Below are 27,643 nucleotides of genomic sequence, written 5' to 3' on the forward strand. Positions count from 1 at the left end.
GCATAAAGAAGAACGGATACCTCCTTGGTAACCACCAAGAACAATATCGTGGATACGAAAATGGAAGGTGTGGAAGCATTGCGCGGAAGCCGCCTCAGTATCGAAGCGCCTCTGCAGATTGGAAAGGAAGACCCGAGCTTCAGCTCTAGAGGACGGATCCTCGAGCTTCTCCAGCAGAGATTTCAAGGCTGCGTATGCTGCGTCTCCCGACTGTTGGCACTGCTTCAAGAAATCATCCATTGTTCCGCAAGACAGTGTTCTTCCTCGTCGACGACTGTAATACTAGAAACACCGGACTCAAATCTAAAAACGAGCTTCGGATTATAATGGGAACTTGGGAAGCGAAACCAGGGAGTAAAGTAATGATGCTGACCCTTTAGATGCCTGATGATGAAATTGTTCTACCTCTACCTTTCCTTCACCTACCACCACGCAAACCTTTGTTTATCTATTTTAAAAATATATATATTTATAACAGAATTTAATCAAAATAATAATAATAATATTATGAGAGTGGCTGAGTGAAGCTCCTCTTCTTTTTTGTGTATTCCGTTTCTCTGGGATCAGGGTGTTTTGCTTGCAGGTGTTTTGGTGTCCCTGTCGATAGTTTGGTTCCCCTCCTATAGTCTATATTCTATTTAGAAAAAGAAAAAGTAAAAAAGCAATCCTTTCCACCCATAAAAAATTAACGAACTACCGAATACGACTACATGACAGTGTATTATTTGAAGACAGTGTATTGTTTGAATATGTGATGCTCCTCCCATTTGCGGGAATCTTACCCTATAGGAGATCAGGACATCACGTTATACACGTGGGTTCCGACGCGCATTCGAGTCTCCGTGGCGCGAGCTGAGGAACCAAACATGGTCAAAGCATTTTATTAAGAAGAAAAAGGTGAACTTAAAATAAATGGACATCTCATTTCCTTTGTGGGGGAATTTTTTTCTCCTTCAGTAAACTCATCGACCGTGAAGAAAATAAATCCCTTTAAAAAAAATTAAAAAAAATAAAACTGCGTTTATTTGTCGGAATAAAGATAAGGTGGAAAAGAATAGAATGGAAAACTTATTGAGAAAAACAAAATTTTCTTTTCAATCTTAAAAGTGTAAATGATTTGATTGGTTAGAGTGGAAAAATTAGACAGAATAAACTTATCTAGTGATGTGGCAACCTAACTTTTCCACCTCAAGTATTTTCAAAACTCACAAAATATGTAAAATTTTATGAAAAAGTAAAATATAGATCCTACAATTAATATTTTTTGACAAAAAGCCAACATATTTTTTTTCACTCTCACCTTTACAAATAAACACAGCCTAAACGAATCCACAAACCCACAAATTAAAATTGCTGTGCGATCTAAGTGACTCGAAGCCTACCGACAATTTTGATTTTTCTTTTCTTTCTTTTTTTTCTTTTTCTTTCTTTTTGGCATTTAAGGTTCCAAATAGAGTTTTTATTTATCAGAAAAAGAAAGAAAAAAAACATATAGAGTTTTTGGGTTTCACTGCCACAAGCTAATATATTAAGTGTTTTTTAAATTTTAAATTTAAAAGGACTAAAATATCCTTCTAATTATTCATACAATGAGGTGTGATTAAAATAACTTTAGTCATTCACAATATTTCGTTTTCATGTGCAACTTTTCTGATATGGTTTGGTTCCATGGCTCTACTGATCGTTTCAGACCCAGAACTCGTTAAAGAGATCTTCGCCTTCAATTATGAGAAGGATGAGTCTCACCCAATCATTTAACAGCTTGAAGGTGATGGACAGCCCACTTTTTGTATGGAAAATCTCAAGGTCAGTTTAATTTTTCTCTTTTTCTTTTTTGATTTTGTTGTTGCTTTGCTTAATCAAATGAATTTAAATAAATGAAAGGGAGTTGATAATTGCGATGGGGAAGAAGACAGAGGAGATGCTACAAAAGTGGTCGGCAAAATCTAACGCCAACGGCGACGTTGAAATTGAAGCGCCGAATTGGTTTCAAACATTTTACAGAAGATGTAATCACAAGAATGGCCTTCATGCAATAAATATGAAGATGGAAAATATGTTTTCAGATTACAAGCTCAGTAGATGGCTTATGCTGCTGAAGAATTTCAAACATTTTACAGAATATGTAATCAAAAGAATGGCCTTCATGCAATAACTATGAAGATGGAAATATGTTTTCATATTACAAGCTCAGTAGATGGCTTATGCTGCTGAAGAACTTTATGCATAAAGTTCTCATTCCTGGCTACAGAGGTGAGATATTTAAAATCGTTTATAATTACTTGACCCAGTCGTGAATCATTTGAGGCTGAAAGCTAAAACCCGGTTTTGCTTTGGAATTTCATATTTATTCCGTTGAAGAAGAATAAGAGTTCTTGGCTAATTGAACGCCCGGGAGAGAATTCAAGAAATGAAAGTGAAATGGCAGAAAGGGTGTCATAAGGTTTGCTAGGGCTAATGATCAAAGCTAGAGATGATCCTAAGCAGAAGGAATAGAGGAGATCATCAAGAAAATCGGATTATTCTGTGGCAACGGCTTTATCATTGATTAGAGTCATTGATTAGAGCGTTTTTTTTTTTTTTTTTTCTTTTTCTGGTAACAATTACACTGATTATTAGTGTCTAGTACATTTACTCCCTTATTGTATTATACGAAGTATTTAGAGGTTAAATAAATGAATCATTATTGGAGTGAGGGATAGAGTTGAGGAGTGCAAGAGCAATCTCTTTCTTTTTTTTGTTCTCTTTTTTAAATTCAAGTGATAGCTTCTTTTTTGCAAAAAACAAACTACCTTTAATTTGCTGTCAATGCACCCAGAATGGCAGCACATAACACATTATGAGGTCTTAAGCGTGTATGCTAAAACGACTTGAGGAATATATTGATCCCCTCAGGTTTGAAATTTTAAAACATTTAACATAACGGTGTTGGTCTTGTTGGGACCCAAATGTAATACATTGCGCTAAGGGGACCAACGTGTAAAAAGCTCTCTAATGTATAATGACTTAAGTATATCATCACATAGACTTGAATCCTTGACATCTTCAATAAGAAGTGTTGGCCATTGTTAAATAAACAACTCTTTGATATTCAGTGCCATGAATCTTGCACATGAATTTTTATAATTAGCTCAAGTGAGTCTCTCACTCTCAAGTTCCATCAAATACATTATTAGGTGATCGAGATTTATAATATTCTCATCCCTAACCTATTCTCTCTCTTCCCTTGTTTCTCATCTCTTCTGCCTTGTCCCACTTGCGAATTGCTTCAGTGTTGCGCAATTAATGTGTAGAACCATAAAGCCTATGACCCAAACCAAAACTTGTTGTTGAGACAAAATCTTGACTAAGGGTGGAAATTCGGTATGGTACTGATTCGGTACAATACAGTACCATACCGAATTTTCAAACCCTCATACCGAAATCATATCGTATTGAATTTACATTGTAGGGTATGAAAATAGTATTTTTAAAACAGTTTCGGTATAAAATCAGTATGAAAAAAATAGTATAGTTCGGTATATAATACGATATAATTTCGGTATAAATAAACTCATTATTCTAATCTTCTTCACTTACAACCTAAAAGTGTTTATGGTATTGGCTGTGTAATATGGTCTTTTAGTTAATACTTCAACTATTAGATATACAATATATGAAAAAGAAGAATAATATACTTATACTATTTATATAGTATACTTTCAATCTAAGCTTCTTAATTTAAAGTCTATTTTCCTTTTTTTCTCTTAATAATTGGGCCCAACCCGGGAGTAATGTCAAGATGGACTGAACCTTAAATTGAGCCCAACCCATGAGTAATTGTCAAGATGGACTAGACCTTAAATTGGGCCCAACCAAAGCTAGATATAAGGGTGTCAAATTTGGTACGGTAATTTGGTACACACCGATGGTATGCTACCTAAAACCGAAATGTACCATACCAAATTCAAAAAAAAGGGTTTCGGTACATACCGTACCTAATATGAAAACTGCGTGGTTTAAACGGCACGGCTTAGTACGGTAAAACGGTATTGGTACACAATTGACACCCTTAATCTCAACCACTTGTTTTGTCTCGTTTCATGTGACTTAACTTTTTCTCGTAAAGTTTAACTGCAAAATGAGTAGTTGAGATTTAATATTGACCACAAGTTTTGATATGAATTGTAGGTTGCACAGTGCTCGCGCAGCAGTGCCCAAGCAAAGTCAATGCCATTCAACACCATAAATGGATACATAGGGGTTGTTTGGCAACACTTTGGGAGTTGTTTCTTGTGCTCGTAGCTATTTTTGGCACATAATCGATGAAATTTTGTTTGGTAAAGTGTGTTGGTTCACCACAATGGGCAGGATTGGGCATGAACTAGGTGTTTTGGCACACTTTAGATCGTGCCCAATAAGCTCCAAATTGAAGCTTCTTGGGGACAGGCACAAAATCATGGGAAAATGCAGGGCACAATGCGGGAGCATGACGATGTGGAGGAGTATCAATGTCTTTTTGCATTATAAACATCAAAACCCCTCTTTGCGACACTCTTCTCTCCGTGTTTTTTGCTCTACCTCTCTGTGATACTGGCTCTTGCTCTTGTTGGTTTCAATGAACAAATGCCGATTGAAGTTGGGAAGATTTCTACTATCGACGATTACGAACAAGGTGTGTTGATCATCTTCTTTTTTTTTCCCCTCAGTTGGATCTCTATTTTCGGTTTTAGGGGTTTTTTTTTTTTTTTTTACTTTAAAGTCTCGACGAATGCTTGTTTGCGAGATTCTTGCCATTTCTCTGTAAATACCGATTTTGAGCTATATCTTTGCACAAATTTGTGCCATCTCCTTTGGATCTCATTTCATGCATTTTCTTCCAATTGTGTTAAACCACAAATCTATTTGATTTTGTTAGTCAAAATATTTACTCGTTTTGCAAAAATGAATTTCATGTTGTATAGAAGGAAACTTAGTTTTGTGATTATTTCTCAAATCTCATAACTTAGATCACAATATTTGAAAGTTGCATATATGTCGAATACCTTGTTGCGTGCAAATTTTTGTTTGTCTTAGAAATAGTAGTTAGTAAACCCTCTTTGATCTATTACCTTGTATATTCCCTTGTGCGTTGTATGAAGTAAATAATATCAACCTATAAATAGAAAACAAAATATTTTGCTTCTATAGCTCTTGATCCCTTTTATTTTATTTTAATGATATTAAAGTATGTGTTCAAAAATATGTAAAGATGACCCTTGAAAATCAGTTATCCAAGTTGAAAAGTTATACCATTTCTTTTTCACTTTCAAATAAATATACATTTAGAGTTATACTTTTTTTTTGTCATTTGGAGCAGAGCCTACTATAATTTGGTCAAATTTGAGGAAAGATTTATTCCCTATTCAATAGTTAGATGTTGGCTTGTTGTAGTAAAACCAACTTATTCTAAAGCTGCCTTCATCAATTTGTGCATGGTTTGGTGTCCATAACTAAAATTACAGGCTTTACTTTCCTTTCCTTCCCCTTTAGTCAGTGTGCATGTGTTCAACTCTATCTACTTGGTTAAACTTGTGTGAACAAAATATAAATTGTTTATTTTTTCATAATCTCCCCCATTTTAGGAATATGGATAATGTTCAAAATCATTTTTTGTTTATGATTTTTGGTAGAAAGTGAGATATAGTTTATGTTTGGGTTATTTTAAAGTATATCTTTGAATTGATGTTGCAGCTCTCGCTTTTGGAAATAAAAATCATAAGATATTTTACTTTCTAAATGTGTAACTCAATTAATGAATTGATTAAAATTAATTAGCTAATAAATTAACTGAAATAAACTGGACAATTATCTATTTGGGCACTTATTTTTCAAAACATTCATGTTTGACTAGATAAGAGTTCTAAGACAACTTGCTTGTCCGCGACTCATTCCAAATCGACTTGCCATCCCAGGAGCACTAGAATGAAATCCATTTTTAGCAATGATTGTGTGGAATTTAAATGAGAATAATAGAGTTGAACCCAACTTAAACAAAAGCACTTGTGGAGAAACAAGAGTTGTTTAGGCTTAGCTAAATTGTTATAAATAGGACAATTTGTTTTGTGTTGTGTGTTTTGTAATTCTTTTATAGTTGCTAAGCTTGGTTAGGAATTCGTACTATGGAAATGAATATATTTTGTTTAATACTAACTGGTTTGGTACTTGAAAACAATACATATTTATGTTATTTATCATGCCTTATGAGTAAAACTTTTTATAGGAATGCTCACATTACTTATTCTTAGTTGAAGTAATAGTGAGTGTATTATCTGTTTGAATTAATAGTGAACGTATTATAAATTTGAAGTCATAGTGAATTATACATGGACTCATCTCAACATGAGATTGCCCCTTCTCAAAAAGAGACTGCCATTTGGACTAGAGCATACACAAATGTGTTTGTCAACCTTATGGTAGATAAGGTGAAGAAATGGAACATGACAACTACCACATTCAATCCAACATCTATGAGGGTTTTAGACATAACACTATGTTGGATTATGAGAAGAAATAATTGAAAACAAGATGAACAAACTCAAACAAGACTACACAAGTTTCAAAAAGTTGCTTGAAACTTCTGGTTTTGGGTGGAATGATATCAATCGCACTATTACCACTAATAGTGATGCCATTTGGGATCAACACATAAAGGTAATTCTTTTATTTACATCGATTTTCCCCCCTTCTATTGAAACAATATATTCTTATTCATCAACTTAATTTATTAATTATGCAATGTGTTTGACATAAGCACAAAGTTTGATCAAATTCAAGAAGCACAACTTTCTTGAGTGGCCAATGCTTTAAGAGGTATTTGGGGGTATTTATGCATATGGAAAGGGGCGGCAACTACGACGTTGCATCAAGTCATATGGATGCAACCAATTCAGACACGGATCAGGATATCTCTACCACACCCCAGCCGCCAGTTTGGACCTACCCAATAACCCGTGGGAGTGATCCATAGCTACAAAATCCACAATTACATCATCAGTAATAAATAATACACAAAATGTCATAATTCATGAGCAAGAACAATTCAATAATTAATGAAGGAAATAATTGAATCCATAAATCGAAACCAAAGTGAAAGATATCAAAGAATGTCTCAAAAGAGCGTATCCTGAGGTAGGTAACAAGATATGTAATAAGGTTTGTGACAATGGAAGCAAAATTATATGTAATAAGGTTTGTGACAACGGAAGAAAAATTATTAAAAGAAAAGTTTCATCATATTTTACTATTTTCCTACATCTTCTTAGGGTACTCTATCTCATACTTCTCAATCCACGGAGTCATAAGTCCCTCATTCATAGACTGATCCAAATGACGAACGACCTGGGCTCTCTTCCCATCAATAGGGGCCACAGAGCATTCCCTGCACTAGCAAGAAACTTCTTGTTGTGCGGGACCAGATCCCATTGTCCTCCCCAATATCTCTTCAGAGGTGTTCTCCCAAATATGGGGAACTTCGTCTATTTCTGCAAAGTCATATGAAGAAAACATAGATAATCCATAAGGATGAGCTCTAACGAACTTAGTAAGGCAACAATTCCCTATACGTACCAAATTCAAGTAGTGAATAGTAGAAAAAAGGGATAATTACTATTGCCCCCCTGTACTTTGATTTTATTACTAATGTATCCCCTGTATTTTGCAAAATTACTAATCCAACCTTTAACTTTGTCTATAATTACTAATGCCCCCCTACTGTTAAGTCCCGTTAGTTTACTGATGATGTGGCATCTCCATATTTTTTAAAAATCCCAAAATACCCTTTTACTTATCTCTTTACTTATTTACCCTTTTGTCAAGTTACAGTAATACCCTTTAATTAATTGTAGAGAAAAAAATAATCATAATCTGTTTTACTCTAAAAAAAATCACCAAAATAAAGAAATAATAATTGAATAAAATTAAAATAGAAACCGAAGAGGAGGGAAGATAGAATTCAACTCAAATTTGGAAACCGAATATCAACTACCAACCCCGGCAAGATTGTGGCCAATGGTGGGTTAGTAAAGGGTAAAATAAACCCCATGGGAGGTGTACTTCATTCCAATATAAAAAGCACACCCCCCCCCCAAAAAAAAAAAATTGTGGTCCTCCCACGAGCTAGAGGAGAAGGTGGAAACCAAATCGAAGAATTTGTCAATCTTTAATCAAATAAATAAGTTTAGTGAAGGTGGAAAACCAATATTTTTAATTCAAAATAAATGAAGTTAGGGTAAAATTGACATTTAATCTCGTTTTTATAAATGGGGTAGTATCGTTTTTTCGATTTCTTAATTTTAATGAAGGACAAAATGGACATTACATATTCAAACTTAACGGCTACTTAACACCGTTATAAGGAAGGGGGCAACAGTAATTTTGTAAAGAACAGGGTTTTATTAGTAATAAAATCAAAGTACAGGGGGGCAACAGTAATTATCCCTAGAAAAAATCATGAGATGCAAAGTCATGAAATGCATATAGTAATCTAACTATGCGAGTCTCTATTCAAGCATACATGCTTTAAAATGTAACATCAATCCTCCTCTAGGTAAGTCCCGACACTCTTATCCCTCACGGACTAACTACCTCTGTTAGGATATCGGCCCTCAAGTAAGGGGTACGGTCTTCATCATCAACCATGGCTGGGGTATAGGTCCACATTCTCTCACTACAACCATTGGTCTGAGTACTTGCGCATGTTGGGGATTTTAAACCCAATGTAAGGTCCTATGGTAACACACTACATATGGCCCAGATACATTTCTTCATACCTAATGCACTGTTGGTCCAGTATCTTTCTCCACCTAGGAATGTAGATCCTCACGGACTGATTATCTCCATTGGATCCCATTCCTTAACCATATGGTCATCCACATATTGTTGGGGTTGGATGCTCTCATGTCCCCTCAAGACACCCAAGCCTCCTATTGGGCATCTATGAGCTCAACCCTAACATATGCAACCCCACCATTGTATGACAAATAGTGGACCTGAGTCTCCTTACAAACTGATTACCTCTTTTGGATGACACAAAGTCACGTCACTGCTATCACGGGTCACTCGGCTTCAATACCCCTATCGAAAGAGTAGTAACATGTAGGGGTTACCTAACCATGCAATCTACACCTCCTAGTCATGTGGGACAACAACCATGGGAGTGATAAGGGCATCAAATGATAGTGTCTCATACCACAACCCTTAATATCCCAAGCTAGGAGCACCAAACTAGGTATTCTCCAATTAGAATCACACCAAACACATCATTTCACACAAATCAAAGTAGTAAAATGCATTAATTATCAACCATGACACTTCATTAACAAGTAAACATGCATATCAATAATTACATCAGGTTATAAGACTATTGACATATACTGAAAAGTACGCAATTCATCATATCATCAAATTAGCCATGAATGCAATAATGTCCTTACTTGTCTTAGTAGAAAAAGTATTGGAAAATGGGATAGATCTCCCAAGCAAATACACTAACAAATCCCAGAAAATTCATAGATTAAGATTATAAGATTAAAATGTGGTAATTTCTATGCCTGAAAACCACCCAGCATCATCGTCCACGCTTCTTCTGCTGCTGCTGCTCAGTAGTGATTTGCGGATCATGGCCTTGTTGATGGATGCATGATCCTTCATTCTGCCCAGGACTAGCCGTAGCTTCTTTTGTACGTGACTAAGTCCTACCATCGTGCTCGCTCGCTCGCTCGATCCTCAAAGTTTAATCTACCATGAACTTGGCTGGCTGATCTTAATCATCTTATTATAGGAGTCTCGCAGAGACGGCTCCCCCATGATCGCATCCGTTGACTTTTGTGTCACAGAGAGATTTGGACATAGCTCTTTTTAGAGGAATTTAAAGTATTTCATAGAGGATCTAGCTCGCGTGCGCTTTGCATACCCAACCTGTGTGCTCACGTGCTGTGGACGCTAGTAGCAATATAGTAGGCCAGACGGACAAAATCAAAGCCATATCACGTATATATATATATATATATATATATATAAATATAATATATATATATATATATATATATATATATATATATATATATATATATATATATATATATGATTATTTTTGGAAGTTTTTAGACTAAATTCCTAATTGGGTTTTAATTTTATCCTTAGATGATTAACTGCCATGTGACAAAATCCTATATAGGAATTACAAGGAATTGTAAGAATAGAAATTGTAGAAGATGTGAATTCATATATATATATATATAATAATGGGCTACTTGCCATGGCTACACTTGTCCATCAGAAGGGCTTCAGGATTCATTAGTAATCTGTCTACTCTCCACAATGTCAGAATGACCAACCGACAAATTGCTTTATTTTTTGGATTCAAATAAATCTACCCAGGTCGGAACTAAGGTCGAGACACCATAAACTAGCCAGTGGGCTGGGATAATTCTTAGGGCGGCTAAAATAATAGAGAGCACGCGTAAATGTGCTCTTCATCGAACTATTTTCTCATCATCTCCACCGTTTCCTTGCGGCCTATTTGTCATACTCAAAATATTGCCTATAAACAATATGAATAGCTGTTTGGGTGGTCCACTGTCGTTGGAACGGCTCGAATACTCCGATAAACACAAATGCAGAGGATACACGATGAGATAGAGGGAAAGAACCCCACCAAAGCCTTGGATTTCCTTCCAAATAGCCAATTAATTGTTCTCCATTATAACCTCATCTTCTTCTGTGGTTTGGGTGAGATGATTGTTTTGAATGTGTCCCAAAAAAAAAAAAAAAAAACACTAAATCAAGTGCGGTTCCGAATCCGTGGGTGTTTCAATATTTTGATATGGATATGCATAAAATAAATTCTCCAAAAGTCAACGAAGGGGTTGTGTTCGTGGGGAAAGAACTGCATTCCATAGGAATAGGGTTCTTCCGCATCAACCGCACTTCCCATTCGCAGCTTTAATTACAATCTGAATTTTTGACTTCTGGCTGGTCTTTTCTGGAGCTTTTGTTTGTTTTTTGGATTTCTCGTTGATTCACTGCTCATCATCATCAACTTTAACCTTTGAAACAGCAGGGACGCATGAAAAGTAGCTTTACCTTTGTGTACGATCCCCACACCACACCACTTGATGAGAGAAAAAAGCAGCTAGCTACTAGCACTGCCATTAACGCTACTGGGGTTCTCTGATTCTCTATGCCCCATGTAAAGTCCTTCATTTCCAAAGTCAAAAGTCTAATTACTAACTGTTGCCAAATATATTGGGCAAAGCCACAAAAACAAAAAAAATTTAGTCATTCATATGGCGTCCTTCGGTCCTTCCTACTACTCTCTTTCTGTTTTGGTGAGGGATCTTCTTTTGTTCTTCTCCCCCATTTTGCTTTTTCGTGTTGTATGGGGTGCTTCTCGGGGGTGGGTGGGTAGGTAATGATCACAATTCTAGAAACTTCAAACCAAAGAATACACATTATAGTAGAAATAAAAAAAAAATTCTAATTTTCATTTTGAAGTAGAAGATTCCCTTTCATTTAATTAGTGGATTCCTGAATTAAAGATGTTAAACAAATAAAAAAGAAAACTGAGAGAGGACATGCGATTTAGTCGGAAGGCACTCCTGCATTAATACTTAATATCCTCTCAGCAAGTAGCATATCATCAGGAGTTGTAACCTACAGAGAAAGGAAAGAAGTTAATTCAGTTATATAACTAAACTACAGCCGTGTTTTGAAATGCCAACCCACAACACTATCCTTGTTTCTGTCTTCCAACTTAAGACGGGTTAGGTTAGAGAGTTCTACCTTAATGTTGGTGTAAGACCCTTCAGTGATATATACAGGATGTTTTAGGTGCTCCACTATAGATACATCATCTGTGACTTCGAGGGCTTCCCTGTGCAAAAGCACGAATGCATCAACAAGTTAATGGAACGACCCACTTTGTCATTTATGATGACTATTCAAACTTCATGGGGTATTTAAATAATCTATCTATGAAGTCTGAGCAATTCAAACAGCAAAGCTCTTTTATGTTCTGTATAAGTAGGTGCGTGGTAGAAAACACTACCATATGGGGAACAGAAAAGGACATCTGAATTTATTATATGGTTAACTGAAAAGGTTCACTACCTGCTACAGAAGAAAAGAAAAGAAAAGAAAAGAAAAGGTTAAAAAATATATGGTCCACAATTTTCCTTTCTTGCACATGCTGTGTGGACTATCAATAGATTTACCTTACTAGAACCTTCAGTGCACGCACGGAGGGCAAACAAACAATGCATATCAGCCCCAAACACAACTCAATCATAATCAAGCATGAAAGTAGGTCTATTGCCAAATGCCAACCCTTCACTTACACAATCACAAATTGCACTTTTAAATTCATATGCTGCACTCAAATGAAAATTTTCCCCAAAAGCAGCCATTATAACAGTCTTAACAAAGAGAATAATAGTGCAATAGCTGCCAAAACACAACATATCACAACATAGAAGATAATACCACAGAAAAGCCGACAAAAGCACCCAAAACTGTCCGAACTATCTAAACTTTTGGTTGTTCGCCTCCAACCACCACCAAACTCTAAAGCACAAAAAACTGAACCAAGTAGAGTGTCGGTTTGACCACAACAAACAGAAGCTTGTTATCCAGATTCCTAACATGGATCATCTCCTTTCTGGATTATCTTTTTAGATGTCCAAGTAAACAAAAATCTAAAATATGGTATAAAACAAACGCATATTTTACTAAGGACTATTTAAAATATTGGTACATGGGATATGAAAACCCATCCATACACCTGATCACCTGGCTGCATGGACAGAGAACAATTTACTGAGTCCTGCTCAGCCAAAGGGTCCAATGAATCCTATTCTCTGATGCCAACCTGGTCGTTCCATAATCTATTTGCTCATACAGTGCATGAAAAGAAAATAACATAGGAAGAGTTTTTGAATTATCCACTCCTTGTATAAATGCACACTACGACAATAATACTGCTACAACCAATTGCATGATGAGCTATAACTACATGTGTGTTCTTAAAAAGGAGAAAGAAAGAAAGATTACAACAATATCTTTTTTTACAGAAATTTGCAGCTACCAAAATCATTGCTTTAATTTCAAATGAAATGGAATACAAAATCTTTTGGAGAGGCCTTGAGTTGGTTGTCCATTTCGTGAAATTTCCCTCCAACCAAATAAGATTGATGGCTGCACAAAAGGCCAGCTTCTGAACTGATTTGCAAAACAAAGATCCAGAGAAATGCTTGTCAACCCAAATCCATTTTCTATTGAAAGGCAGAATTCTCAAGCTTTGGAACAACACCTTTTAAGGATACCCTTCCAGACAGCATCAGGGAAAGGACAGTGGAAGAAGAACTTGGCTGTGTTACTTTTAACTGTTTTTTAAGGATTGCCTCCTATAACTACGTGTGTTAATTTAACTACTTTTGTGACAGGTGGAAGTAGTTACCATCATGGAAAAAGAACTTGACTAGAACTTGTCAAAACCACCAAGCTATCTCAGTTTTTGTAGAATTCTCAGATGAAATATGCGTGGAGTTTAAAAAGTCACAGAGTTAGAGCCAACTTGACTAGTTTTGACTCATTTTGACATGTTATAACAATAGTTCGCAAGTTTTGATTTGAATACCTATATAAGGGTCACTTATCCAATTGAAACATGATAAAACCTGGCTGGAAACCAGGATAGGCACTATATCAATGTCACCTATCCCCATAGGCACTTATTGACGCAGGTCCGGCACCCAATTGGCCAACTTCCTTCTGAAATCAACTTAGGGTTGACAGATATGGGTACTGGGCCTTTGTTTAGTAAGTTTATGTGGTCATGAGCCTACTTTATGAGCCCATAAGTTTAGTGATTAGGTAAAGTATGAAAATAGGTTTTTATTTTAGTTTAATTGGTCTAATTCTATAAATTCTGCCCAACTTAAGTTATAAGGGCAGAATAGTCTTTTTACGTTTTATTTTAGTTTAAGTTATGTTTGATAAAGTCTAAGATAATAAAGAGTCCTATTTGAATTTGGATTAGTATGCTGAGCACAAGTAGGAAAGTCTGTTTCTAAGTCGTAATTTGACTAGGGCTTCCCATGTAAGGCTATAAATAAAGCCCTGTGCATGTAACATGACAGACTAAAGAATATAATTAATAACGAGTGTGTTGCTACCCAAAAGCAAGGTTACTAGAGCTTCTCACTAGTGGTAAGGGACCTCTATGTGATCGAATAAGCAACCTATGGTTTCTATTTGAAGGAGTCTCCTTTAGAAGTGCATGTAGTCTGCCTTCACTTCTTTCCATATTCATCACACCCCATTACAAGGCTTGTGTTACAGGTAGAGCATCGGAATTTCTCCATCTTGGTAAGTACCAAAATAAAAAATGGCCCGTGAAATGAAAAAAATGCAATATCTTGGCGAAATTTAAGAAATTCCAGAAGTTTTGGCGATTTCAGAAATCGCAATGAAAATTTGAAAATTCCAAGGGTTGTACCTTATGAGGCTTATGGCTATGGATATGGAACTGGTGGAGCATACGTTGATCTGCTGGTTCCAATAACATGTTTGCATATGGGTATGGAGATGGATTAGGTGCATCATACTTGGAGATCCATCAAGACTAGCACAACTAGTTATGCAGTTTTGTGACCAAGTTACAGTCCATCGCCATACGACACATTCCCCAGGATAAGATATCTACTTAATGTTGATGATGCTACCTATAGAAGTGGTGACGCACCATATGGATAATTTTATCCATACTACGTCATAGCTTGCTTATGTCTAGTATTCAAAGTACTCCTCCATGACCTAAGGGATGGATCCAACTGGACATATACTCGTATATTGAATTCTACTTGTTTTATTTGTTATTGCATTTTTAATGAAAACTTAGTGTTGTCTCACATAATATCCATATTTACATTTATGAAAATACATGTTCCAGACTACGAGTATCGACTACATATAACCGAGCATGTGCTAATGAAGAACACCACTTTGGGTTAGGTTTTAGGCAAAAATAACACTTCCATTGTGTTTGTTGGCCTCACATTAGGTTGGACAGCGGAAACTAGCCCAAAAGAACACCAAAAACTCACCGACACATTGGGTCAAAATGAAAAAGAAAAATTGCAAAACTTCGCCAAGATTTTGGTGAAATTTTAGTCATCTTGACAAAGGGCAAGATGGCAAGATGAACCGAAATTTCGAACCTTGGTTACAAGTAGGTAACAAGTCAATACTTAATTCCATTCCTCTTCTCATATAGCCCTCTTTTTTTATTTTCTTGAATTTTCTTGAGTTTCAAAACTTTTTTTACAAACCCATAACTCAAGGTCAGATTTATGCCAATCTAACTGTTTGATTCTATCACAAACTTTAGGAACCTCATACACCCAACCCCTAGTGACCTCCCATCCAAATTTTTGCCCCATCGGACCAACCAAACCCTAGATTTACCCATACTTGTTATTATCATCGTATTTTCCCTCCAAAATCAATAAACCCACTCTTTGAACCACCCATCCAAAATTATTGAAACTTGAAAAGATTATTCTAAGGATCAAAATATAAATTTCTTTCAATTTTTATCCCATTTCAAATCTACCCCATTTCAACGAATTTCTCAACCTCTTATTGGGTGGGTTAAAGTATCCTTCATACGCTAAACAAGGTTGTCAATGCGACAAGACGACCAAGCTGATGGAGGACTTCCAAGGCACCTAGGAAACAAGGCCCCATAAGGCAACAACTAAGCAGTCAAGGCGTTCTACTGTTAATTTTTAGGCGGTCAAAGCATTCTAGAGTTGATTTTTTAATGTGAGTACGATATTTGGATGAAATATCATACCATAAGTTAAATAAATCTCTACTACTCTAGAAATATGAAACCAAGCACAAACAAAGTTATCCACCATTATTATTGTATAAAAAGATGTAAAACAGAAACAACAATCTACCCTTACAGCAAAAAGTTTCCAACCAAGAAGTGAAAATTCATACTTTTTTCTCAAAGAAAATGATCAATTAAAAAAGATGGTGACTGATATGAAGATTGAGGAACCAAAAAAAAAAAAAAAAAACTCATGTTGCTTGAGAAGAGGAGCTTGCCAAAGAGTGGCTGCTGAAGAGGAAGGAGATGGCTGTTGCAACTCTTCAACTCTGGCGGCGGACAAGTAAAGCCATAAGTCGTGGTTCGTTGAGTAGATGGCAGTGTCGAAGGAAGAAGAAGAATGAACAGTAGAGTTCCCAAAATACCCCCATTTAGCAGCTGGGTTGTTTTGTTTTTGGGCCCCTAGTTGCATGTGCTGTAACATGAACACTGGGCTAGGCCTGAAATTAAAACACCTGATGGGTTGTTGCCTAGAGTCTTGACCCTTGGGTCCACAAAATAAGTGAGTGGGCCACTGTTCGTTTGCATTAATTTGGCTCCTTGAGGCCCACACTTTGGATTTTGAATATTGGGTACGTTGCTCAATTCGGCCCAGCTTAATAGGCCCTAGTGCTTCCTTTTTAACCTTTGGTCCACAGCCCATGGATTTGGGCCTTTGGGTAGTTAAATCTATTTGGGTTCTCAAGGCCCATTCCATGGGTTTATTACACAGAAATAAATAGCCCAAAAGGCCCAGGGGTCTAATACACTTGAACCACACTAGGACTTCAACAACCGGTTCAATCTCTTTCTTCCTCCTTACTTCACCTGTGATCCACACCCTAACCATCACCCAGATTTTTGCTGCAGGATCTGGAAAGATCGATTCCAGCTCTTCCTCTACGAGATTTCCGGTGATCAATTCCTCACTTTCCTTCTCAAAGCTTGCAGCCAGATCTTCAATCACCAATTCTCTGCGATCTTGGACAAAACAACGTTGCAAATCACGCGGTAACAACCTCCAATGCCGGCGTTGCAACTCGGCAAGTGCCGCTGCTGACACTTTTACCTTCATCCAAGGTGGCATTGCCGAAGACCTCGTTGCCGAGCCTTTTTCCACTCTATCCCGGCGCCGTTCCTCCCATCCTAAATTACCTTTTGCCTCTTTTTCACCCTCTTTTAAAATCTCTACCAATGCTTCATCGCCATGGTTACTATTTGTGATGCCGTCACCCCTTGTCTGGATGGCTCCAAAATTTTTCAGAGCATTCTCTGCGATGTCAACCTTTGCTGCTTCTATTTGTTCAATTGTTCCATTACTGATGATTCATACACTGTGATGCCATTAACTTGCTCGAACCTGGTATTTTTAGCTTCTGCTACTTCAGTCGCTTGCTTAACACTGAAATCCAATTTTAGGGCTTCCTTGAAGGTTGACCAATTGAAGTTCGACCAGTTCTTTTGGTAAAGCCATGCTAATGCCTCTCCTTCTAAATGTTGGAGCGCCACTCCCAATCTATGTTCATCATCAATCTGATGTTTCCAATAGAATAACAAAACTTCAAGAAGCCATTCTTGCACATCTCCTTCCCCGAAAATGGATAATTCAGTTTCCATTGCTTCCCGCGGATCAAAACGTGCTTTGATACTAATTTGTTAAGAACCCACAAATCGAATGCAATATTATTTAATTGATAGAATAACAAAGAACAATAATAAACTGGTTACAATGGTGCCAATCACCCCCACAGCACATTGCTGCCCTTCAGCCTACGGCTGCCCAAACACTCACATAAATAATCCTTCACTACTACTCACATCTTACCCCTATTTATAACCCCTAATCAACCCTAATATCCCCTCTCCTCCTCAATGTAGCATAATACTGTGACCCCAGGGCCCTATCAATAGTCTATAATTGCCATCTATGGGTCTTTTGTCAACATGTGAGAGATACCCCAATATAGGGAATGGAACAGAGAAACTATAAGAGGATGATGGATGCACACACGGGTGTGATCAGTAACCAAAGATATAGTCCATGAAAGATGATCCTGCACTTGATCCATCCCCATATCCATGAGCAGACATAACAGTAGCAGATGATCCCCCATATCCATTCCCATGTCCCAATGCTCCAATATTCTCAAAAGGCCACCACCAAGTCCACCATATGCTCCATAACCCACATACGGCGCTAATCCAATGTTCTCAATGTAGTGTCCTGATTATGGTATTAGTGAATGATGGTGCTCAGCAATGTCTAAATCCTTTAGGCTCCCCCAAGCTCATGGATCCCATGGTGCCTAACAAGGCGAACATATCCATTGCAGACTCGTACATCTCAACCTCAGTAGATAATGTTTCATTATTGTGATGATGTCGGCTGTAGCTTGTAGGTACATCCACCATGATCCATATCTTGTGTTGCATGTGTGAATTGAGACAACTTCAGTGGCCCTGCCTGATTGTCTAGGTATAAAGGGTATGCATTCTATCTTTTCCAATGATTTTTTAGGGAAGAACAGACATACACTTCTTGTTTAGATCTTCAAAGCACCTTTACCCACCTTTTTAAAGCAAATGGGAGGATAAATGGTGAACAAATGAGAAGATTTGCAAATAAGGTGATGATTTTAGGTTGAAATGGAGGAAAGGAATTGAAACATCTAAGAGAGTCGAGACGAGATGCAAATCCTATCGAAACAAAAGAAATAAAAGGGGTTAGCCACATGCTGGGAGATCTCACGAGATGGGAGATCTCGCTGCAACCATAAAAACTTGCCAGAAACTTGATTTTTGGCTGGAATTTGTTGGGGATTCAACTTTTAAACATCTTTAAGACATCTACAACATCAAATTATCATCATTCAAGCTTATTTCAACTAGATTTTCAACAAAGGTAAAATTTTCCCCCAAATTTGAATTTTTTTCAAATAAAATATTCTACAATGGGTGTGTAAGTCTAATGTAAATATATGTTGATCCACAAGCTTTGATCTACACTTTCATGTAAACCAATTTAATGTGACATTTAAACCGATATGTGACATACTACAATGATGAGTTGACTTAGGAGTCATAAGTGGCCACCGTTCAGAATCAGTTGATGCAGAATGCTGAGTGATACTCTTGCTGTCTTGTAGTCTTGTAATCTTATTTACGCACATACTCTTGTGATTGTGAACTTATGGATTATGATTTATGACTTACTAGAAGTCTAAAACTTCTTATGGTTGTAAAATTTTGAAGACGTTTAAGTTCTTTGATAGTTTGATGTGTAATGTATTTGATACTTTATAGTTGATAACATGAATTACTTGATATCTCTACATTACATGCCGTCTAACCTTGCATTTCATAGCACTTTGATTTTACACATAGGGTCGACTTAGAAGACATACTTAGGGTTATTTTCTCACAAATCTAAGGCCACCAATGTGTTCAAAAGGCCTTAAATAGGCTAAATACCAAATTTCAGCCCAACCGGGCCCTAAAACCCACCGAGATGGGCCACCGAGATTACGCCAAAATTTTGGTAGATCTCGACCGAGATCTCGCTATTTTGGAGTGGCGAGATCTCGCTCGAGAGCGAGATCTCCCACCATGGTACTTAGCCACATGTTTTGATTGAAACGAACCAAGTTGGTCTGGAAACCTGGTACTTCTAAGTTTCTCCATGAGTTTTGTCTTGGTTTTTTCAGTGAAATTCCATTAGGTTTCTACCAAAATCTGTTCCATGCTTTGAACGTCACAATTCCCCGTACATATGTTGGAAGATTAATGCCATGGCAGATGGTGTAATCATCCGAGATACAAACAAGCTGAAGAAATAAAATATCTCTCTTCTTGATGTCCTCATCATGTATTAGTACTCTTACCATTTTCACTTTTAAAACATCTAACATGGTCTAGATCTCTACTCTTTCTGTCCCTTATTTTCACAATCTTATAAATAGTTTTTCCCCTTCTTTTGCACCCAACTTATTATATAAATCCTCATACTTCTACTCCTTAGGTTTTCCCACAATTTCCTTAGCTTCACTTTTAGCCAACTTATATTTTTGTATGACCTCTACATCCTTAGTCCTTTGCCATGTCTTAAAGCTAGCTTTTACCTTAATGGCTACTTGAACCTTACCATCCAACCACCCAATCTTTCAATAAGAATGGTGCTTTCCTTTAAACTTTTTAGGAGCTTGTAGGGCGAGGCAAACATCCAAGATCACTAATCTATGTTGTGTGGTTAAACTATGTCCTGGTATAACTTCCGATGAAATCTAGCCAATCTTCCAATTAGTGAAAAGATCTATTTGGCTTCTATGATGTCCTACTATATATAAACTAAAAGCAACAACAAAATCTAAATTGAAATCCCTTCCACATTCCTCTCTCCAAAACCAAAACCTCTATGTACACTTTCACAAACCTCTTCAAATTTTCCCAACATGTCCATGTAGATCACCCTTATGATAATCATTTCTCCTTGATGAATTCCTTGCATTGACACATCGATTTGTTCCCAAAATTGTAACTCTAAAATTTTATCCAAGTCCTACTTGAGGTGCATATGCACTAACTATATTTATGATCTCTTTCTCCAATACAAGCTTCAGCTATGATCCTATTGCCTAATCTTTTAACGTCAACCTTGTTCCTTAAATCTTAATCCACCATTATGCCTACTCTACTTCTATTATTTTAATCCTCATTGTACCATGGATGTCAAGGCAACAAAGCTACGCAAGGCGATAGATGACAACAAAAACCACAGCGACACCAAGCAACGTGACAATGCAACACCAGGTTGCCTTGACCCAAAAATGGGCTCAGCGTTTAGGTGGCCACCTAGGAGCGCCTAAGTGGACACTTTGACAATCATGCAGTGTACTAAAGTATAAGTCATCTAACTCCTTAGCTTCTTTAGCTTTCTTACCCTTCCATCTAGTGTTTTTTGCAAGCTATTGATGAAACCACGATTTTTAGGGTTAGGGGTTGTGTAATTGCTTCCCTAAAATTAGGGTTAGCCCAGAAACCTTTCCCTTTTGAACCAGCAAATAAAGGACCAAACTTGGGAATGAGAGATTCCTAACAAATCTGGATGGGATAGGTTTTGGGGTAAGTTTGAGATGGTTAGTGTTCCAGGAAAACCTTGGGGACAAGTTGGGATTTAACAATATTAGTATGGATGGTTTTGGGGTAACAAAGGTTTTAACAAAATCACCATGGGTTGGTTTTGGGATTCGTAGGGTTTTAACAAAGAAGCATGGGGAGTGTTTAGTAATACCTAGACATACCATAGAATAATCAGGGAAGCCTGTGCTTAGGTATGGGAGGGTTTAGGGATGCTATGGGTTGATTTTTGGCTGCAGAACTGATTCTTGGGTAGGTTTCTAGGGATCTTGGAACCTTGCCTCTCTTCTTGATCTTTCTTTCTTTTATTTCTTTCCCCCTAATCTGTTCTACTGCTGCCGCAAGACCCAAGAAGGGGGCCGCAGGGTTTAGCAAGGGCGAGGGAGGGGTTCTAGGGGTGCCGCAAGGTTGTGGATGGGTCCCTAGGGGTGCAGGTGAGGAAGGGTTCTTGGTAGTCTGCAATGGGAGGAAAAAGGCGGGGAGGGGCTGAACTTACTGATTTAGGGCTTAGCTGATGCTGTGAGTGTTCAATTGCTGTGGAGATGGAAGAACCTTGCTGAAAATAAAAGATGAAGACCTTCAATAACTGCCGTGGCCCTTCCAAGAAAGCCCTGACTTGATTTCCCTCAATATTCTAATTTTTTGTATTCAATTCAAAGTGTCTTCTTTACAAGAGGTGGGAGCTATATAAAGCCCTAAAATTCGAGGGAAAAGACTTATACTCAAATTTTGAAACCTAACTTGACTCAACTACGAAATCCTTCATAAACTAGGATCCCCTTTACAACTTCATAAGTAACAACCACAAAAAGAAAAGCAATTTGCAAAAATAACAAGTAATTATCCAAAAGGAATATTAATTTAAAATTCATTCCAGTTGGGACTCCATCATTGACTAGGATTCTCAATACTAAATAAAAAAAATAAAATTAGATATGGACTCTCAAAAATATGAAGAAAATTACTGCACTAAGTGGGAAAATGACCAAACTACTCATTGGCAGTGTTCGGCCAGCCCACTTGGTGCGCCAATAGGCTTAGGTCTAGGGCCCAAATTGCTGGTTCAGCTTTTTTTGTTTTTTTTTTTGGGGGGGGGGGGGGGGGGGTTGATCATATGTTTCCTCATAACATCTACTAGTTCTAAACTCTTACTTGTTGAAGATCCTATTTTCCAAGACGCCAATCTGATTCCAATGTTAATGGACTAGCTTCTTTACCTGCACTCATCCACAGTGTGGGAACCCTCCTTATCACTGCATCTGGGTGCCAATGTGACACTTTGCTTGCAGAAGACCCTTGTCGACTTATCACTACAACCAGGGCATAGTGTAGCATGTCGCTCATAAATTTATACTAAAAAAAGAGCATACCTCGTGCTGACGGCTAACAGGTGATGCAGATCTAGCACCAAATTGACCTATTTTCCTATGAAATCAACCTTTGATTCACAATATGTTTGTATGGTCATAGGCATATTCTGTGGGCCCAAAAGCTTAATGTCTGAGCTAAGTATGAAAATAGCTCCATTAATTGCTTTAATTAGTGTAAATTCTGTTTAACTTAAGGTATTAGGGCAGAATAGTCTTTTCCTATGTTTCTATTTCAGTTTTAAGTGTCCCAGTCTAAGTTAATTGGTTTCTAATTTTGGTTCTTGGTATCTAAATCAGATCAAGACTCCAGCATATTATGTAAAAGCCCCTCCAATCGATGGTAAGGCATCTAACTTTGATATAATTAATAAAGCTTCTTAGATAGAAGAAAACTTAAGGTCTACCGGAAACTCAAGCCTAGAATCTTGCTACAGCTGAATGGACAGCCTCTAAACTCCATTTCCATTCAATCCAAAGCTTTACAAGGCTCACACATCCAGGTATTTGGCAGCCTACACTCCAGTTCCTTTCTCATGTTACTTTTCCTTATTTTTCTTCGACTTCCCTAGAATTTTCGAACTTTTCTAGATACCCAAGATTCGAAGTCAAATCTACGCCAATCTAACCATTAGATCTGTCCCACAGTTCAGGTACTTCATCACCCCAACCCTAGTGACCTTAGATCCTAGTTTTATCTAATTCTGACCATCCACCTGTGAGATATACATATTTTATTAAATTCTTGGACCCCCTAATAAAAGGGACAAGAACCCTTGTCTAATTTAACCATCGAACGCAATCAAATTTGGGGAATCATATCCATATATTATTACCTACATTCCTTCCAAGTTTCAACCCTTTTTTTTTTTTTTGGTAAGAAGTTTCAACCCATTTTGACACCTACAAACCCTAGTTCCCATCTCAAACATTTAATCCATATTTCCAATGGGATGTGTCAAGTATCCTTGATACCTAAATATCATTTAAGGGCATATGACTTTTAACCACACACCATTACTTGACCTCTTTTGCAGTAAAACCAAACCTGTCCACCTCATATGAGTTGGTTCTCTTACAGATCTTGGAAGAACTGCACTTGCTGCATCAACAGGATTTTCATGAGTAGGTTCAACTTTCTTATGTCAAGGGTTTCTAAAACCTAAAAACCTAAATCTTAATATGTCAAAACATTGCTAAACACCAAAAGTGTGGCGAAACATTTGTTTGATGTCTAAATAAGTATGTCTCATTCAGAGCAATTTTTACAGCATTCTTACGCATCATAATAAATTGACCAGGATATAACTCCTTTTTGAAAAAGCCGATTGTGGTAGAATGGCTTGATGTGATCAATGTGATTCTGGAGTAGGAAACTGAAGTGGTAACGTGTAACCTTTCTCCACCTGCTTTAGCCGGTTATAATTCTTCCTCTAATAAGTCTGCACCTCCTTATTCTGGTCAATCGTATTTTGAAAGACCTCAATAGTGTGTCTCACAAGAGTGATCTCCCCCTGACCAGGTTCTTCACATGGTTCAGAAAACAAAAGGGGAGAATTAGAGTCCTCAGGTTTATTGGCTGAAGTTTCCCCATGGTTAGAAAACACTTATTGAACTTCTAAGTTGTGTTGTGGTGGTGTGATAGAGAGGTCTAGAGTTGGGAAAAACATCTCTCCTCTAGGACTCTCCCCTTGGAGAGGTGTATAATAAGCGCAAGACTCATTAAAAATTACATCCATGGAGACAATGGTTTTCCTAGAAGGAGGATGATAACATTTATACCCTTTCTGAGTTGTAGAATACCCGAGAAATATGCAGCGTAGGCCGCTGGGAGCCAACTTACTTTGATGGGCTATGATTCTAACATAACATACACATCCAAAAATCTTTGGGGGAATGACAAAAGAAGTGGTTCCCTGGAGAAGTTTATTAGGACACTTAAAATCAAGTATCCTACTGGGCATCCTATTCATAAGGTAAGAGGCAGTGAATATAGCATCACTCCAGTATTGGTCAGGGACATCCATAGCAATCATAAGTAAACGGACTATCTTTAAAAGATGCCGAATCTTCCTTTTAACAACCCCATTTTGGGCAGCTGTATCAACACAACTGGTCTGGTGTATTATGCCAGAGTCAAAGAGATATCTCTGAAATTCACCATCAATATACTCTGTGCCATTGTCACTACAAAGGAACTTCATAGTGGCATTGAACTAAGTTTTAATCATATTATGAAAATCACAAAAACATCGAAAAACCTCATTTTTTTGTTTTAAAAGATAAATTGAAGTAGAACGAGTGTGACAATCAATAAAAGTAACAAAGTACCTATGGCCAGTAATAGACAAACGTCGGCAAGGGCCCCACACATCAGTATGAATTAGTTCAAAAGGAAAAGGAATATATTTTCTATTATGAAGAGAAGGTAAATAAGTAGAACGAGTCTGCTTTGCAAAAATGCAGGCTTCACAAAAAAATTCTTCCTTTTTACAACAAGAAACTAAATCGGGAAATAGTTTCTTAAGAGTTCTTAGCGGAGGGTGACCCAGCCTACGGTGCCATTGCTGAAGGTCTGATATTACCGCATGGACCTGATCAAGAGATGTAATCAGAGCAGAAGTAGATCCTCCAATTGGCTCCAACAGATAAAGTCCATTGTCTAGTTTACCACATCCAATCTCCTTCCCCGTTACCAGATCCTGGAAGACACAGTAAGATGGGAAAAAAGTCACTATACAATTCAAGTCATGTGTACGACTACTGATAGAGAGCAAATTAGTAGAAAAAGAGGGAACGTGTAAAACTTTAGACAAAGAAAGTGATGGAGAATGCTGAATGGTCCCTTTTCCAGCAATGGAAGAATAGGAGCCATTTGCAATTCGAACTTTATCTTTTTCAAAAGTTGGAGCATAATGTGAAAAAAAAGAGGAACCTGTCATATGATTTGTGGCTCCTGTATTAATGATCCAAGGAGTAGAAATTGAAGATACATGGTAACCTATAAAAGTTTTACCTGAAGTAGCAAAATAGGAGTTGGTATGGGTAGTGGAGGAAGCAGTAGTAGAGGCTGTACCGGCAGTAGAAGACTGCAGAATACGTTGCAGAGTAGCTAACTCCTCCTGTGAAAAACCAATGTCTGCAAAGGGTGTTGTGGAAACTGTCTCAGAAATATTAGCTTTCGGTTTGCCCCTTCTTTGTGCTCTTTTTTGCTCAAAATCAGCTGGCTTCCCATGGAGCTTTCAACAATTGGCCTTGGTATGATATGGATTGTTACAGTGCTCACACTTGACATTCTCCTTAGCCAAAGCAGTTTTAGTGCTAACAGACTGTAAAGCTGATTTCTCCATAATAAGAGTATGAATCATGACTAATCGACGACTTTCCTCACACTGAACAAGAACATAAGACTGTTCTAGTGTAGGAAAGGGAGAATGACTTAAGACTTGCACTCTGATCTGATCGTACTCCACGTTCAAACCTGCCAAGAAGTCATATACTCGAATCTTATCAATGTACTTCTTATATGTCGCCACATCATCTGGATTAGTGGGGTGATAATCCCCATAATGATCCAACTCTTGCCAAAGAGATCGCAACTCAGCATAATAGTGGGCCACAGTTAATTCCTTTTGGATAGTCTCATGAAGTTTCTTTCGTAGCTCATAAACATGTGCACCATTCCCCAACTGTCCATATGTTTCAGTAGTAGCCTTCCAGATTTGGATTGCAGTATCAAGTAATAGGTATCCCCGAACAATATTTGGATGCATGGAATTCAAAAGAAATGATATAATAAAAGAGTCATTTGATATCCATTTATCCTGTGAAACACCTATGGTAGTAGGTTTGATAGTAGTGCCCGTAATGTGTCCAACTAGTCCTCTTTCGACAATAGTCAGGTAAGCAGATCGAAACCAAATCAAATAATTTGTGCCATCAAATCTTACCGAAAGATGATGAAGAGTGGGGTAATGTTCGGATCCAATGGGAGCAGTAGTGCCATCGATGGTTGCCATGTTGAGAAAATTGTCTGTAGTTCTTCAATCTTCACCCCTTCAAAGTAATTGAAATGTCGCAGAAGACAATAGCCAAACCACCCAAAAAAATAATAAGATTCAAAAAATGCTTATAAAGAATACCCCTTTTTTTTCTTTTCTTCTTCTTACTATGGAAAATTACAAATAAGTCCCCGAGAAACTGGAAATTATAAATAAGTCACTGGAAAACTAGGAAATTACAATAAGGTCCCTAAAAATATGCAAAATTGAACATCAGTCCTTAAAACTATGTACATTCACAAATAGGTCCCTTAAAAAATATGAAATTACGCATAAATCCCTGCAATTATGCTAATTTACTAATTGGTCTTTGAAAGAATTCAAATTTATAAAATAAACTCTCTCAATCATCGTTTTTCTGGCCTACGGTAAATTTCGATCCATAGAAGAAGCCCCAAGTCTAATGGAACTCTACAGAATCGCAATTGCAAGGACTTCCGCAATGGAGTGAGACTTAAACACCAGAAATTGAGAGAAAAAAGAGTTAAACTCACTCACTGTGTTAAGAATTGAGGCACAGGAAGCAGCGGTGGTAGCAGCGGCTTTTCTTCTGCTTTCTCTCTTCTTTTTCTTCTTGATGGCGCAGGAAGCAGCAGCTGTAGCAGCAGTGACGGTAGCAGCAGCAGATTTCAATTCCGGCAGTAGCAGAAGCTGTAGCATCAGTGACGGTAGCAGCAGCAGATTTCAGTTGGAATTGAAGAACTTCTGTTTTCTCTCCCCTTTTTTATTTTTCACTCGATGGCGCAGGAAGCAGTGATGGAATTTTTGGAAAGAATCAGAAAATTGCTACTGCGACGGTTTTGAAAAAAAATCAGAGAATTGAGATGGTTTGCGATGGGTTTGAAAAAAAAATTCAGGAGGAGGTAGGCCTTCGTTTCTTTTGCCTAATCGAACTTAGGCTCTGATGCCATCTTGAAAAAGCCGATTGTGGTAGAATGGCTTGATGTGATCAATGTGATCTCAAGCCCTATATTTATAATAAAGTGAAAATAACACTATTACATAAATACCCTTACTTGGGTGACAATAAAATAGAAAATTACATGAATACAAACTCTAATAGAGTTGGATTCCTAGCAGACTCCAACATCCTTCAACGTAAGTCACAAATTTAAGTAAACAATTGATTTGTCAGAGACCTTCCTACAAGGGGGGGGGGGGGGGAATTCTGGTCCTTGAAATGATCT

The 27,643-nt window shown here is 37.4% G+C and overlaps 2 protein-coding genes across 8 annotated transcripts in view; both read right to left on the reverse strand.

The window, feature by feature from the left end:
• MMT (methionine S-methyltransferase) overlaps positions 1–443 on the reverse strand; it is a 42,499-nt gene extending 42,056 nt beyond the window's left edge. The window contains exon 1 of the mRNA XM_089160786.1: positions 21–443. Within this exon, the coding sequence (XP_089016912.1) occupies positions 21–240 (220 nt within the window). The 5' untranslated portion in view covers positions 241–443. The remainder of the gene's footprint in view (positions 1–20) is intronic.
• An 11,031-nt stretch (positions 444–11,474) lies between these two features.
• LOC149008841 (2-C-methyl-D-erythritol 4-phosphate cytidylyltransferase, chloroplastic-like) overlaps positions 11,475–27,643 on the reverse strand; it is a 56,071-nt gene continuing 39,902 nt past the window's right edge. For 2 of the 7 annotated variants that reach the window (XM_089163870.1, XM_089163868.1), the window contains 2 exons: positions 11,803–11,893; positions 11,475–11,673 (listed from right to left, as the gene is read on the reverse strand). In XM_089163870.1, coding sequence (XP_089019996.1) covers positions 11,602–11,673; positions 11,803–11,893 — 163 coding nt within the window. In that variant the 3' untranslated portion in view covers positions 11,475–11,601. The other 5 variants (XR_016174704.1, XR_016174705.1, XM_089163871.1 and 2 more) reach the window with 4 other exon arrangements.

This window comes from Hakea prostrata, chromosome 7 (assembly GCF_041222555.1).
Source record: "Hakea prostrata isolate BN-2017 chromosome 7, UWA_Hpros_2, whole genome shotgun sequence".
In the NCBI taxonomy this organism is placed as follows: domain Eukaryota; kingdom Viridiplantae; phylum Streptophyta; class Magnoliopsida; order Proteales; family Proteaceae; genus Hakea; species Hakea prostrata.